The sequence below is a fragment of the Lycium ferocissimum genome, chromosome 9 (genome assembly GCF_029784015.1).
Source record: "Lycium ferocissimum isolate CSIRO_LF1 chromosome 9, AGI_CSIRO_Lferr_CH_V1, whole genome shotgun sequence".
NCBI lineage: Eukaryota > Viridiplantae > Streptophyta > Magnoliopsida > Solanales > Solanaceae > Lycium > Lycium ferocissimum.
Window position 1 is genome coordinate 14709066 of NC_081350.1, and position 15817 is coordinate 14724882.

The following is a 15817-nucleotide window of genomic DNA, read 5'->3' on the forward strand; positions in this document are numbered from 1 at the left end:
TTCATGTATACCTTTTTTTACTATGTTATTATTCATGCCTTACATACTCGCACATTGTTCGTCCGACGCCCCTTCTTGTGGGCGCCGCGTTTCATGCCGCGTGTGTACCCCAGACGAGTAGAAGTCATTATAGAAGATGTCCCGGCAATGTTGGCAAGCTCCACTCACTACGGAGGATTCTTTGAGTCGACATATACGTGCTTCCGTCCATGATTACGGTTAGAGACTTTGCGGACAGTCGTGGGTCTAGGTGTCGGCTTTAAAAGAGTTTCACCGGTTGACGTGTTTTATTATATCGAGCCCCCATGTTTTCACATTGTATTTCTTGTGAGAAAATGACGAAAAGATTTTCAAAAAAAAAAAAATTACTACGTATTTTACTTCATTTTGTCTTAAGAATCCAAAGAGTTCATATGTGTAATAAGAGTTAGCGGGTTCGCTCGGCTCCGTACACGGGGTCGGGTGCCCATCACACCCTGATCAAGACCGGGGTGTGACAAAGATAAACAAGGAGAAGTTATTTGTACCTTTAACAGTAATATCGCTTTAAGTGTGCTATATTCCGGTTGTGTTTCAACTGCTGTCCGTCTTCGTTCTTGGCAGAGATAAGAGCCTTTCCGGTATTCTAGTGACTCGATATGGTCCTTCCCAATTCGAGGCTAGCTTCCCTTCGTGAGGGTTCTTTGTATGAAGTGTGACCTTCCTCAGTACCAAGTCCCCAATCTGAAAGTGCCTGAGGTTGGTCCTCCGGTTATAATATCTTTGCATCCTTTGTTTTTATGCGGCTATTCGGATACGAGCAGCTTCCCTCCTTTCATCCACGAGATTCAAACTAGCAGACATTGCTTCATGGTTCGAGTCCTCAGTAGCATATCGGAATCTCAAGCTTGGTTCACCAACTTCGACGAGTATTAGGGCCTCGGCTCCGTAAACGAGAAAAAACGGAGTCTCCCCGGTTCTTGATCTTACCGTTTGTAAGCCCATAAACCCTCGGGGCGTAACTTCCTTCCATCGTTGTTTGGAGTCGGCCGCCTTTTCGTTAAATTAACGCAAGATAGGCTTATCGTAGCATTCAACCTGGCCATTCGCGCTCGGGTGATACGGGGTGGATAATATCTTTTTGATCTTGTATTCTTCGAAAAACTTGCTGACCTTGTTGCCTATGAACTGCTTCCTGTTATCACACGGGATCTCCGCAGGTACCCCGAACTGACAGATTATATGGTCATAAATAAAATCGACGACCTCTTTTTCTCTGACTTTCTCGAGTGCCTGTGCTTCAACCCATTTAGAGAAATAATCAGTCATAATCAAAATAAACTGTGCCTTACTTGGGGCCCATGGCAGAGGGTCTACTATGTGCAACCCCATTTCATGAATGGTCATGGGGAAAGGACCGGATGGAGTTCTTCCCAGGGTTAATGTATTGATGGGGCGTGTTTTTGGCATTCGCTGTATTTTCGAACGAAGGTTTTGGCGTTTTCCCCCCATCTTGTTCCAGTAGTATCCTGCTCGGATCAGCTTGCGAACCAATGAATCGGCTCCCGAATGGTTGCCGCAAGTCCCCTCGTGAATTTCCCTTAGAACATAGTCGGTTTCTCCTGGTCCTAAACATCTTGCCAAGGGGCCGTGGAATGATCGTCGGTATAACTGGCCATCAACCAAACAAAATCTAACTGTCTTGGTTCGGAGGGCTCTTGATTCCTTAGCATCGGATGGCAATTTTCCTGTTTGAAGATGTTACACCCCGCACTTTCAGAGCATGAGCATGCCACGTACATCACCGTAATAATGGAGTATCGGAGACGTCCCATGATGTTTTGGAAGGTACAAGCCATGGGAAGTATGTAACAATGACGTAAAGGATGAATTACGATCTCGTAAGTCGTAATCGAGAAAAACTATTTTGAAACACAAGAACATGGCCATTATCAAGTATAATAAATGATAAATATCATGCAGGGGGAGTAGTACGACGTTGGAGAAAGGATGGGTAAAGTTTCGTATGAAAACTTTGGTCCAAATTGAGGGACGAATATCTCTTAGCATATGAAGTGTTTTGGAGTGAAACAAAAGCCTAAAATGAAGTTCATCGAGTCTAGTTTCCAACGCAATAAACCGCTCATCGATAGGACATCAGAGTAGAGAATTATGGACATTACATGTTGGGCCGACAGAGCGAGAAATGCGTGCTACGATCTTTCGATATGAAGCTACTCTGATCTTTGCTACGAAATGCTACAGTGAACCCGACCCGAATTTGACCCTTATAAAAAGGGTAAGAACCCTCTTTTTTCACCAGATTTTAGCCCAGATTTGCCCAGAAAATTCTAGAAAATTTGAAGAGGGAGTGAGGGAATCAAAAAGTAAGCAATTTTCAAGTGACGGAGTATTAATCGAAGCTCGGATAAACGCATAGATGTGATTTTAGTATGGTTTTGTGGTGGATTCAAGGTGGATAGTGAAGATATCATTGTTTTAACAAAAATAAGGTATGAATCTCTCTTTATTAATATTACTTTTGGTTTATTTACGAAGATAAAGTGATGAAATGGTTGTATAATAAAGTTGTTGGTTGAGAAATTGGACAAACATCGCGTGGGATGTTTTATGGAATATTTTGGTATTGATGATGATGTTGTTGATGTTGGTGCTGTTGTAGTTGTTGTTTTGTTGGTATTGTGATTTCGAGCTAGGCATATAAACAAGGGAGGCGCTGCCCGAATTTCGGCAGATTATAAATGGATTTATTTGAAGGACTAAGACAAGCGTATAACGATGAGTCTAACGATTGTGTGAATCCTCTTAAATGTAGACTTGCGAGCTCGGACGAATAAGTGTAGATAATTGGAGGCTGAACAGGTATGTTAAGGCTAGTCCCTTTTGTCACGCCCCGAACCATGGCCTGGACGTAACACGGCACTCGGGCCTTGCGTACGTGTCCGAGCGAACCTCATGGCTTGCTTATCAACATGGGCATCAAACAATAGAATCTATATGATGCAATTTAAATAAATCATAAAAATATAATTTGCGGAATAATGTCTTGAAATTATCTCATAGCATGAAACATTATGAAAACATAATAGTACGTAACATGGATGCACCACGACTCGTAAACTAACATCTATCTATGAAACCTCTAAAACATGTCCGAATACTACTACAGACACTTGCCCCGGACTACCATAGGCCGCATACTAAATATATATAGACTCCACGTGGAACCCGAGAGGAGTGGGGCTCGCCAATAGCCGATACCGAGGTGATCCTCTTCGCGCGGCGTATGTTCACGAAAGTCGGTATCTGCACCGTGAAGTGCAGGGCCCGGCAAAAGGGACGTTAGTACATGGTGAATAGTACTAGTATGTAAAACTGCTTTGAAATGAAGAACATGGCATACATAGGTATAGAACATGAAGCGAAACCGAATGTAACTTGAACATGAGCATGAAACGTGAGTAAAGTCGAAAACGGTAATTCAATGAAAATACATGTATATAAAACTTCTTGTAACGTGGGGAATGCTATAGTGTAACCGACAACATGATGCGGTACTTCGCGCCCTACCGGGAGAACACTCACACCTTGCCGGGGGATATGAGATTTAAGTAATAATAGCATGTAAGGATCCAAAATTGCATAATGAAGGTGTTGCCTACTTGCGACAACCCTTATCCTACGGTGGCAACGTAGTTTCGAAGCTATCGAGCCTTCTCGGTTAACTAAGCAATCCCAAAACATGAACATGATATAGTTGGCTAAAAGCCCATGATTTTCGTGAAATAACTTGTAAATAACTTGTAATCATGATTTCACGAAATAACTTGTAATATGGTTTCATGAGATAACTTGTCATAATCTTGCAAACATGTTCTTGATTCGTGAGTAGAAACAATAGTTCATAAATATATAGATATAAATTTGACTTGAAAACATGCTTGTAACTTGCTACATAAAATCATAAACTTTCATATAACATAATGAGAATGCACATGAGGAAGAATTCATGATTCATGGATTAAGCTAGGGTTCCTAATAACCATAATGGAAGATTAGGAATACAATGACGAATATAGATACAAAATTCATGTGTATAAATACATAAATACGGGCTACCAATATGTTGGTTTTAATGCCCTAGGGTTTGAACTTCATGGATATCAAGAAACGGAGCATGGGGAAGAACATAGAGATTCCCACGTGTGGATGGAAGTTCTACATACCTTCACTTCCTGCTTTTGAGCGTATCACAATGTCCTTCAATCCCTTCAACTTTAATCTATAGCAATACAGGTCATAGGGATTCTATATTAGCAACAATGTCCATGCTTTGTTCATCTAAGCATTTTATCAAACACTTGGTGGGCATGAAGCTCCACAACCCTCATTAATGGTGTTTTCTTCACCAATTTCCCATTCTATTACTTCTAGCTAATTCTATAATTTCAATTAGATGTAATTAACATCATTCTTCATCAACCACATGAATACAACAATCCCAAGTCAACAATCCAAAAACCCTAGCATAGTTCATATAATTCTCTTTACCAAATCTATTTACTATTCTCCCAAGACTCATCAATTTAATCATAGATGAAAAAGCCAGAAACATTACCTTAGATAGTGGTTGAACAAGTCTTGAGTGGAGTTACTTCTCTAGCACCAAAACCCTACTTCACTTCCCTTGGGTTTTCTTGATTTAGATGAACCTTGGCTAGGTTTCATACATTTGGGTTCATGGATTTGGTGTTATTGATTATGGATTTCCCTTGAATTTTCGTGTGGATGAAGGTTAGAGAGTATTCTAGAGGTTTTCTTGACCAAGAATGATGAAAATATGATTTTGGACGAGTTGGGTCTCATTTAAAGTGGTCCAGAAAAGTCTGGACAAAATCTCTCTGTCACCACTTGCGACGGGACTGTGGCGTCGCATGTCGTGTCTGCGAGTCGCACCTCCGTCGCGCATTCGGGTGACGAGAGGCGGTTTTCTGTCGGACAGTCTGTCGTAAAATGGCCATAACTTTTTACACAGATGTCCGTTTGACCCCCGTAAGATACCGTTGGAAAGGTATTTCAATGCTCTACAACTTTCATCAAGGAAGTTTTCCCAAATTCTCAATTAATAATGGGGTTATGATCGTTGGAAGTAAGACCTTCTATAAACTCACTTGCAAACATGCCCCGAGAGTGGCTTTCAACTTTGTTTTTCCCAAAGACATTTCTTATGACTTAATTGGTTTTCAAAACACTTTCTATAACCCTCATATTGGTTCCATTATATTATCATGTTATAATTCAAGCTTCGTCCGAAGTTACGAGGTGTTACAATATCTCCCCCTTGGGATCATTCGTCCTCGAATGATAACCATTCGGGATTCTACAAAAATTTCGCCAGAGTTTCCCCTGTAATAAGGCACTACCAACCTGTCACAACAACCCATAATATCATTGCCTCACAGGGCTACATCACAATAGCATTATCAATTGGCCACACACGACCAAAAGCATGAAAAGAAAGCTTACATACCTCAAAATCTTGGTGCTTCCTCATAAATCTCTTCTGCAGGCTGAAACAAGTGCGGGTACCCTGATTTCATATCCTCCTCGGCTTCCCATGTAGCTTCCTCAACTTTCTGACTCCTCCACAGGACTTTCACTGAGGCTACTTCCTTAGTTCTCAACTTGCGAACTTGACGATCAAGAATGGCTACAGGGATCTCCTCATAGGTGAGGCCATCCTTAACTGTTATAGCATCAGCAGGAACAACCAACGAAGGGTCTCCCACACACTTCTTCAACATTGACACATGAAACACTAGATGCACAGCAGTCAAATCTTGTGGTAACTCAAGTTTATAAGCCAATTGGCCAACCTTTCGTTGGATTCTGTATGGTCCATATGGCGGGACTATGCTTTCTCCTTCTTACCAAATCTCATAACGCATTTCATAGGTAAAACTTTCAGAGACACTTAATCATCAACTTGGAACTCTAAGTCTCTACGCTGCATGTCCGAATAGGACTTTTGGCGACTCTGAGCCGTCTTCAAACGCTTCTAAATCAACTTGGCCTTCTTTATAGCCTGATAGACCAAATTTGGTCCTAACAACCCAGCTTTCCCAACTTTAGACTAACCAATCGGTGATCTGCACCTTCGCTCAAAAAGGATTTCAAACGGTGCCATCCCAATACTAGCATGGTAATTATTTCTGTAAGTAAACTCAATAAGAGGCAGGTGGTCATCCCAATTACTATTGAAATCAAGGACACATGGTTACTAAACTGAATGAATACAAGATTACTAAAGCTGTATATTAAAAGGCGAATGTCTATTGAACGATTGAAGGCGGGGATCAATATTGAGCTAACTGAATACTGGATTAACTGGCATGAATACGTGAGTACTGGACTGATATCAGAGTACTAAGCTGACGTAAATATCTGAGCATTGAACTAACATGAATATCGTAACATGAGATCTGAATAACGTATCTGTCTGAGCATTTGTCTGAGGATGAAAAGCTGTGCTAAGGTTCACCTCTGTACCCAATCCTTTTTTAAAGGATTTTCAGAAGTTCGCTGTGAACTGAGCTCCATAATCTGAAATAATGGACACTAGGGTCCCATACAATATGGTAATTTTATTAACATATGACTTGGCATAATCTTCTGTTCAATCTGTGGTCTTAACTGGCAAGAGGTGCGCTGACTTCGTAAGTCTGTCCACAATCACCCAAATTAAATCATGCCTCCTAGCTGAACGAGGTAAACCTGATACAAAGTCCATCTTGATTATTTCCCATTTCCAGACAGGAATATCAACATTCTGAGCCAAGCCACCAAGCCTCTGGTGTTCGGCTTTCACCTGCAGACAATTCGGGCACTTAGCTACAAAATCCGCTACATCCTTCTTCATATCATTCCACCAATAAATCTCCTTAAGATCATGGTACATCTTAGTAGAACCTGGGTGAATGGAATACCTGGAATTGTGAGCTTCTGACATGATTCGCTCTCTGAGCCCATCTACATCTGGAACGCATAATCTGCCTCGATATCTCAAGGTACCATTATCTCCCTCCTGCTCAAAAGCTAAGGCTTTCCATTCGTGAATCCCTCTTTCATCCGCAAGTAGGAATCACCAAACTGCTTCTCTCTAACTTCAATGACTAAGCAGGAATGCCATGTTCTGGGTAATAACTCCACCCACTTCGGAGTCTGAAAGTCGAATTCCTAGCTTGGATAAGCAGTGAACTTCTTTCACCTTAGTTCTCTTGTCTGCCTAAATCATGAGGGGCGTACTTCCTAAAATACTCATAGTGCTATTGTGTGCCAAGTCTATGACTAGCACCTTAAAGATTAGAGTCTTGTGCAATGGCACTACCCTTATGACACATAACTGGGCATGATCTTATAGCTTTTCTGTGATCGCCTAATCGATAGTAATTGAACTTGACACGATCCATTTGACGATCCTTCTACTCACTTCGGGTTAGACATATTCCCTATGGAGACTATCTCATTATGCCAACCTAACTGAATTAGGTTCTTCACATCTCATACTAACCCTTCGGGTCTTCAATTATCCCAGGACGTCTTGGAGATTTATGTATCTCCCCCTTAGACCAAGGCTGACGTCTTATACTTACAAATTCTTCCCTTTTGATGGGATCCAATTAACATTCCTTACCTTCTGCAATTCCTTTGTACTCTACAACACTGACCCCTTTTTTTTTTTTTTTTTTTTTTTTTTTTTTTTTTTTTTTGACTCACATCTGACCAATTTCTCATGAAGAAAAAGAACTAAATTTACTTACATGAACGGGTTGCTACTGTATTCGTAAATGGCATACTCTATCTTAACGACTTAACTCTGCTCACACTTGTAAATCTTAGGACAACCTCTTTTGAAAACTCTTAAAGGCTATTCTTCTATAGGTTGCTCTCTTCTTCTACTAATCACTCTACTCTGAACTTAAATTAAGCCCTTGTTTTCCAATACACATTCGGATATATCTGAACTGTCACCCACTCAAGGTGTTCATCTGAATAGGGAATCAAATCTTCTTTCCCAAAGTCATCCGTACCCATAACTTAGTCAAATCTTATCATTACCGTTGACGTGGCTTTTCCAGACATATTACGAACTTATATCTCATTCTCCTTCTATTTTTAGAAAAAATTTGGCAGAGTTTCCTTTGTATTTTTTTTTTTTTTTTTTTTTTTTTTTTTTATCCCAAAACCTGCATGCAGGAAATACCAACAATGCCTCACAAGGCCAACATATATACATATATATCATATCATAGCCACACAGGGCTCCCAATTTCAACAACAGTATAAAAATGATGAACTTACCTCATATGTCCAAATCAAACTGTACCTGTTATACTTTCCTGTTTATTTTCCCCTTCAATCTTTAACTGCAGATGGAGTTGGTTCTGATGACCTCCGGTAGAAAACTGTCTGCCACCACTTCCTTGAGATCCTCCATGATTTACCTTTTTCCTGTTGACTTAGCTCCTTTTCTAATTTCTCTGATATCCCTTCCCTGTTGTATTCCATTCTCCTTTGTCAAGAACATCATTATCATTCAACATACTATTCATTCCACTACACCCTTCTCGGGCAACTTACATTGTATTCCACTTTCATTAGCACTTGAAATCTCATTCGTTACCAGTAAGTACTGTACATTTGTACCCCCTATGGGTAAACATCCTTAGTTGAACCTTGAGTTACCTGTTCATCTTCTGCGCATTCGAAACGTACGTAATTCAAGAGGAAGAGAAGTTACTTATTGCTCTAAGCTTCATGGCACGATCTAGAATATGAAAGAAGTGAGACAATCCTGGATGTCTTGGTGGTCAACTGTTTATATGCATGGGGCCCTCACACATATAAAAGTGACCCCACTGGACACGGTTTCATAGACTCCCTAAAGACTCTTGAACCTAGGCTCTGATACCAAGCTTTGTCACGCCCCGAACCATGGCCTGGACGTAACACGGCACTCGGGCCTTGCCTGCATGTGTCCGAGCGAACCTCATGGCTTGCTTATCAACATGGGCATCAAACAATAGAATCTATATGATGCAATTTAAATAAATCATAAAAATATAATTTGCGGAATAATGTCTTGAAATTATCTCATAGCATGAAACATTATGAAAACATAATAGATGCGTAACATGGAACGCACTAATCGACTCGTAAACTAACATCTATCTATGAAACCTCTAAAACATGTCGAATACTAACTACCAGGACATGGCCCTGGACTACCATAGATCGCATACTAAATATATATAGACTCCATGTGGAACCCCGAGAGGAGTGGGGCTCACCAATAAGCCGATGCGAGGTGATCCCATCGCGCGGCGTATGTTCCGAAAATCGGTATCCGCACCGTGAAGTGCGAGCCCCGGCAAAAGGGACGTTAGTACATGGTGAATAGTACTAGTATGTAAAACCTGCTGAAATGAAGAACATGGCATACATAGGTATAGAACATGAACTGAAACTGAATGTAACTTGAACATGAGCATGAAACGTGAGTAAAGTCTGAAAACAAAGAATTCAATGAAAATACATGTATATAAAACTTCTTGTAACGTGGGGAATGCTATAGTGTAACCGACAACATGATGCGGTACTTGCGCCTACCGGAGAACACACACACCTTGCCGGGGGATATGAGATTTAAGTAATAATAGCATGTAAGGATCCAACTGCATAATGAAGGTGTTGCCTACTTGCGACAACCCTTATCCTACGGTGGCAACGTAGTTTCGGGCTATCCGAGCCTCTCTCGGTTAACTAAGCAATCCCAAAACATGAACATGATATAGTTGGCTAAGAAGCCCATGATTTTCGTGAAATAACTTGTAATAACTTGTAATCATGATTTCACGAAATAACTTGTAATATGGTTTCATGAGATAACTTGTCATAATCTTGTAAACATGTTCTTGATTCGTGAGTAGAAACAATAGTTCATAAATATATAGATATATAATTTGACTTGAAAACATGCTTGTAACTTGCTACATAAAATCATAAAATTTCATATAACATAATGCGAACACATGAGGAAGAATTCATGATTCATGGATTAAGCTAGGGTTCCTAATAACCGTAATGGAAGATTAGGAATACAATAACGAATATAGATACAGAATTCATGTCTATAAACACATAAATACGGGCTACTAATATGTTGGGCATAATGCCCTGGATTTTGAACTTCATGGATATCAAGACACAGAGCGTGGGGAGGAACGTAAAGATTCCTGCATGTGGATGGAAGTTCTACATACCTTAACTTCTCGCTTTTGGGCGTATCACAATGTCCTTCAATCCCTTCAACTTTGATCTATAATAATACGAGTCATAGGGATTCTATATTAGCAACAATGTCCATGCTTTGTTCATCTAAGCATTTTATCAAACACTTGGTGGGCATGAAGCTCCACAACCCTCATTAATGGTGTTTTCTTCACCAATTTCCCATTCTATTACTTCTAGCTGATTCTACAATCTCAATTAGATGTAATTAACATCATTCTTCATCAACCACATGAATACAACAATCCCAAGTCAACAATCCAAAAACCCTAGCATAGTTCATATAATTCTCTTTACCAAATCTATTTACTATCCTCCCAAGGACTCATCAATTCGCAACTATAGATGATTAGAGAGTAGAAACATTACCTTAGGTAGTGGTTGAACAAGTCTTGAGTGGAGTTACTTCTCTAGCACCAAAACCCTACTTCACTTCCCTTGGGTTTTCTTGATTTAGATGAACCTTGGCTAGGTTTCATACATTTGGGTTCATGGATTTGGTGTTATTGATTATGGATTTCCCTTGAATTTTCGTGTGGATGAAGGTTAGAGAGTATTCTAGAGGTTTTCTTGACCAAGAATGATGAAAATATGATTTTGGACGAGTTGGGTCTCATTTAAAGTGGTCCAGAAAAGTCTGGACAAAATCTCTCTGTCACCACTTGCGACGGGACTGTGGCGTCGCATGTCGTGTCTGCGAGTCGCACCCTCCGTCGCATCTGGTGACAGAGGCGGTTTTCTGTCGGACAGTCTGTCGTAAAATGGCCATAACTTTTTACACAGATGTCCGTTTGACCCCCGTAAGATACCGTTGGAAAGGTATTTCAATGCTCTACAACTTTCATCAAGGAAGTTTTCCCAAATTCTCAATTAATAATGGGGTTATGATCGTTGGAAGTAAGACCTTCTATAAACTCACTTGCAAACATGCCCCGTAGAGTGGCTTTCAACTTTGTTTTTCCCAAAGACATTTCTTATGACTTAATTGGTTTTCAAAACACTTTCTATAACCCTCATATTGGTTCCATTATATTATCATGTTATAATTCAAGCTTCGTCCGAAGTTACGAGGTGTTACACCTTTCTTCTAAAGGCATGATTCCTTTCTTATGAATCCAATAGGTGTTTTCCAAATGTCCCATGATCCCTTTATGTGAATCCATAAATGTTTTTTAAGAATATTCTTATTCCCAAAAGCTAGAAATTCATGATTCATAGAGTTTATGATTCAAAGGCACGACTTCTTTCTTGATAATCCATAAATATTTTCCAAAATGTCCCTATTTTCCGATTCAAAGATTTATGATTCTATAAGCCTTTATGACAACAACAACAACGAACATGTTTTTACAATATGAATGACGATGTTAAAGATGAGAATATTTCTATGATGGTGATGATTTTAATTCTAGAAATTCCAAAGCTTATGATGTTAATACTATTATGAGATTATTGAGATTATTTCATGATTTTCTCAATTTTATTCATTGTTGTTGATCTCACCTTATAATAATTGTTCCTTCAAGGTGAGATATAGCGATGATGATAATTCCATAATGAAAATCGGAGGTTACCGACCTTACGTCACTCGAAGTAGTTATAGCTTTTATTTGGCTCTCATGCTTATATATATATATATATATATATATATATATATATATATATATATTATATATACATTGAGCCGCACTATAGTCGGGCGGGTATGGCACTTATTGTGCAACCACCGATCGCCTGGTATTACACACGAGTCCGAAAGTACGGGTACGTTACACACCGAGTCCCGAAAGGGGCGGGTACGTTACATACCGAGTCTCGAAAGGGCCGAGTACGTTACACACTGAGTCCTGAAAAGGCTGGGTATGTTATGATAATGATATTATATATATGTATGTAAGAAAAAGTTTTTTTTAAAAGCTGAGCATGCATGACATCCGCCTTATGAGGCATCCAGATTGTATAGGTTATCTCTCTTATTCCATGTTACCTTTCATATCTATATTATGTTGTTATTCATGCCTTACATACTCAGTACATTTTTCGTACTGACTTCCCTTCTAGTGGACGCTGCGCTCATGCCCGTAGGTAGGCAGGGAGATGGATCAGACCCGTAGGTGTTCTATCAGCGGATTCTCACGAGCACTCCACTTATTTCGGAGCTGTAGACTATTTGGTATTGTCCTCATGATCATCGTATTCTATGTAGAGGCTCGTAGATGTGTGTGTGTACAGTTAGATGTTTTATAGCCCCACCGGTTCATATTGTTGTATAATATTTTGGTGGCCTTATCGGCTTTATTTTGAGCTCTTGATACTTTACTGTTAGCATTGCCGGCTTTATGATATACGTTATGTTGTGGCGACCTTGTCGGTCCGCATATGAATATATATGCTGAATGATCGGATATTTCTATGTTGGACCTTTTCTGTGTGCAGGTGTTCTTTGAGTTATGATTTATAATATTCAAAGTAACGGATAAGTCAGGTGGTTCCCGGCCTACGGGTCGGAGCCCGTCATACTCCTGATAGGGGTGTGACAGAAGATAATCTATGTATTTGTTCCTCTAGTCCCAGGTGAGGCTGGTCGTGTTTATTTTGGCATGTCCGGTCTCTATGACTGATTTCGTCAATTGCACTATAGCTCCGGAGTTGAACCCATCCGATTCGACCGAGGATCCCAGATTTACCAAGGCGTCTGCCTCGTTATTTTGATCCTGGGGAATGTGTTCCAACGTCCATTCCTTGAACCGGCGAAGGACAACCTGAAGTTTCTCCTGGTATCTTCCCATTCGGTCATCCTTGACCTTGAAGGTTCCGTTCGCTTGGTTGACCACCAGGAGAAAATCGCATTTGGCCTCTACGACCTCTGCTCCCAAGCTTTTAGCCAGCTCTAAACCTGTAATCATAACCTCATACTCGGCTTCGTTGTTAGTTAAATTAGCCGATCTAATTGACTGTCTTATTACGTCACCTGAGGGAGGTTTGAGAACGATCTTTAACTCGGACCCTTTTACGTTAGACGCACCATCCGTATAAAGGGTCCAGACTCCCGTACTAGTCTCCGAGGTAAGAAGCATTTCCTTATCACCACAGGAATCATGGCCGGTGCGAAATCGGCCACGAAATCCGCCAATATTTGTGATTTGATCGCAGTTCGGGGTTTGTATTCAATATCATACCCGCTAATCTCCATAGCCCTTTTTGCTAGGCGGCCTGAGAGTTCGGGTTTATGCATGACATTCCTTAGGGGGTACGACGTTACGACGCATATGGGATGACACTGAAAGTAAGGTTTTAATTTCCTGGATGTACTCAATAAAGCCAAAGCAAGTTATTCCAAATGTGGGTACCTGGTTTCGGCGTCACCGAGGGTTCTACTTACATAGTAAACCGGGTATTGCGTACCTTTCTCCTCTCAAACCAGGACACCGCTCACCGCTATCTCGGACACCGCCAAGTACAGGTACAGTTGCTCGTTCGCTTTTGGTGTGTGGAGTAGAGGCGGGTTTGATAAGTACCTTTTGAGTTCTGCTAAGGCCATCTGACATTCGGGAGTCCATACAAAGTCAGTCTTTTTCTTTAGCAGCGAGAAAAATCGATGACTCTTGTCCGAGGATCTGGAGATGAATCGGCTTAGGGCAGCTATCTGTCCCGTCAACCTTTGCACCCTTTGATGTCGTTGATCACAGTGATATCTTTAATTGCCTTTATCTTATCCGGGTTGATTTCGATCCCCCGATTTGATACCATGAATCCGAGAAACTTGCCTTGGTCGACTCGAAGGCACATTTTTTCGGGTTCAGCTTCATGTTGTACTTTCTTAATATGCTAAAAGTTTCCTGCAAATATTTCAAGTGGTCCTCTGCTCGCAGGGACTTAACGACCATGTCATCTATATAAACTTCCATGGATTTCCCTATTTGGTGTTCGAACATGCGGTTAACTAAACGCTGATAGGTGGCACCGTCATTTTTTAAGCCGAAGGGCATTACATTATAATAATATGTGCCGGACCTAGTTATAAAGGAGATTTTTTCTCGATCCTCCGGGTCCATTTGTATTTGGTTGTACCCGGAGTAGGAATCGAGGAAACTTAGCGTGTCGTGACCCGCAGTAGCGTCGATCATGCGATCGATGCTCGGCAAAGGAAATGAATCATTCGGGAAGGCTTTATTTAAATCTTTATAATCTACGCACATTCTGAACTTATTCCCCTTTTTAGGCACTACCACAACGTTAGCTAACCAATCTGGGTATTTTACCTCACGAATGGATCCTATATTAAGGAGCTTGGTTACCTCGTCCTTGACGAATGCATGTTTTACCTCGGGTTGTGGCCTCCGCTTTTGTTTGACCGGAGGGAAACTTGGATCCAGGCTCAACTTGTGTGTCGTCACGTCCGATGGAATACCTGTCATGTCTAAATGGGACCAAGCAAAGCAATCTGAGTTATTTTTAAGGAACTCAATAAAAAATTTCCTGAGCTCGAGCGTTAACCCTGTGCCCAGGTATACCTTCTTCTCTGGTAGATGGACGAACAATATGACTTGCTCGAGTTCTTCGACTATGGACTTAGTGGCATCAGAATCATCAGGCACCGCGAATGTTCTTGGCACCCCGAATTTCAACTCTTCGTCTGTTGTGTCTCCGTTCCGATCTTCCGAAGATTCCGGGATCGGGATACGCGTGATTACTATGTGGCATTCTTCCCTTTCGCTCGATCTGGCGCCTTTATAGCCTTAACGCATTCTTGACCGCGAACATTTCTTTTGCGGCACTGTGTTCACCACGGATGGTTTTGATACCCGCAGGTCGGGAATTTCAATACGATGCATAGTCGAGGGAACCACTCTTACGAGGTGAATCCACGGTGCGCTTGACAAATGCATTATATCCCGTATCTCCCTCTATCACATAAAATTTGATGCTACGTAGTTCTGCCATCTTGATCTGCAAAGTGATCTCACCCTTCGTCGTTTCACATGCCATGTTGAATCCGTTGAGGACCCGTATTGCCGGCATGATCTGACCTAGTAGTCCCAGCTGTTCGATGACTCTCCATCGGATGATATTAGCCGAGCTACCAAGATCAATTAGCACACGTTTAATTCTAAACTTATTGACAAGGACAGATATTACCAGTGCGTCATTATGCGGCTGGGCGATGCCTTCCATGTCCTCGTCATTGAATGTGATGGGGCCATCGGGGTCATCGTTCCGGATACGCTTTTCCCTCATTATGAAAATTTTTGTGCGTTTTATAACAGTGAATAGGGAATGTCGGTTCCTCCCGCTGATCATGTGTATCACGGTTAAGGCTCTTCCGGCCTATGTTGCTTGTTGGAGTCCAGGTTTTTGAAATGGGTTTTTGCTCGTTCACTTAGGAATTCTCGAAGATGTCCTAAATTGAACAGACGGGTGACCTCCTCTCTCAGCTGCCGACAATCCTCGGTTCGATGGCTGTGAG

At 41.1% G+C, this 15817-nt stretch overlaps 1 protein-coding gene across 1 annotated transcript; it reads right to left on the minus strand.

The window, feature by feature from the left end:
* Positions 1–15171: 15171 nt before the first annotated feature.
* Positions 15172–15588, minus strand: LOC132031600 (uncharacterized). The gene has a single exon (XM_059421572.1). It carries the CDS (start codon positions 15586–15588, stop codon positions 15172–15174), a length of 417 nt encoding a protein of 138 aa, XP_059277555.1.
* Positions 15589–15817: the final 229 nt, after the last annotated feature.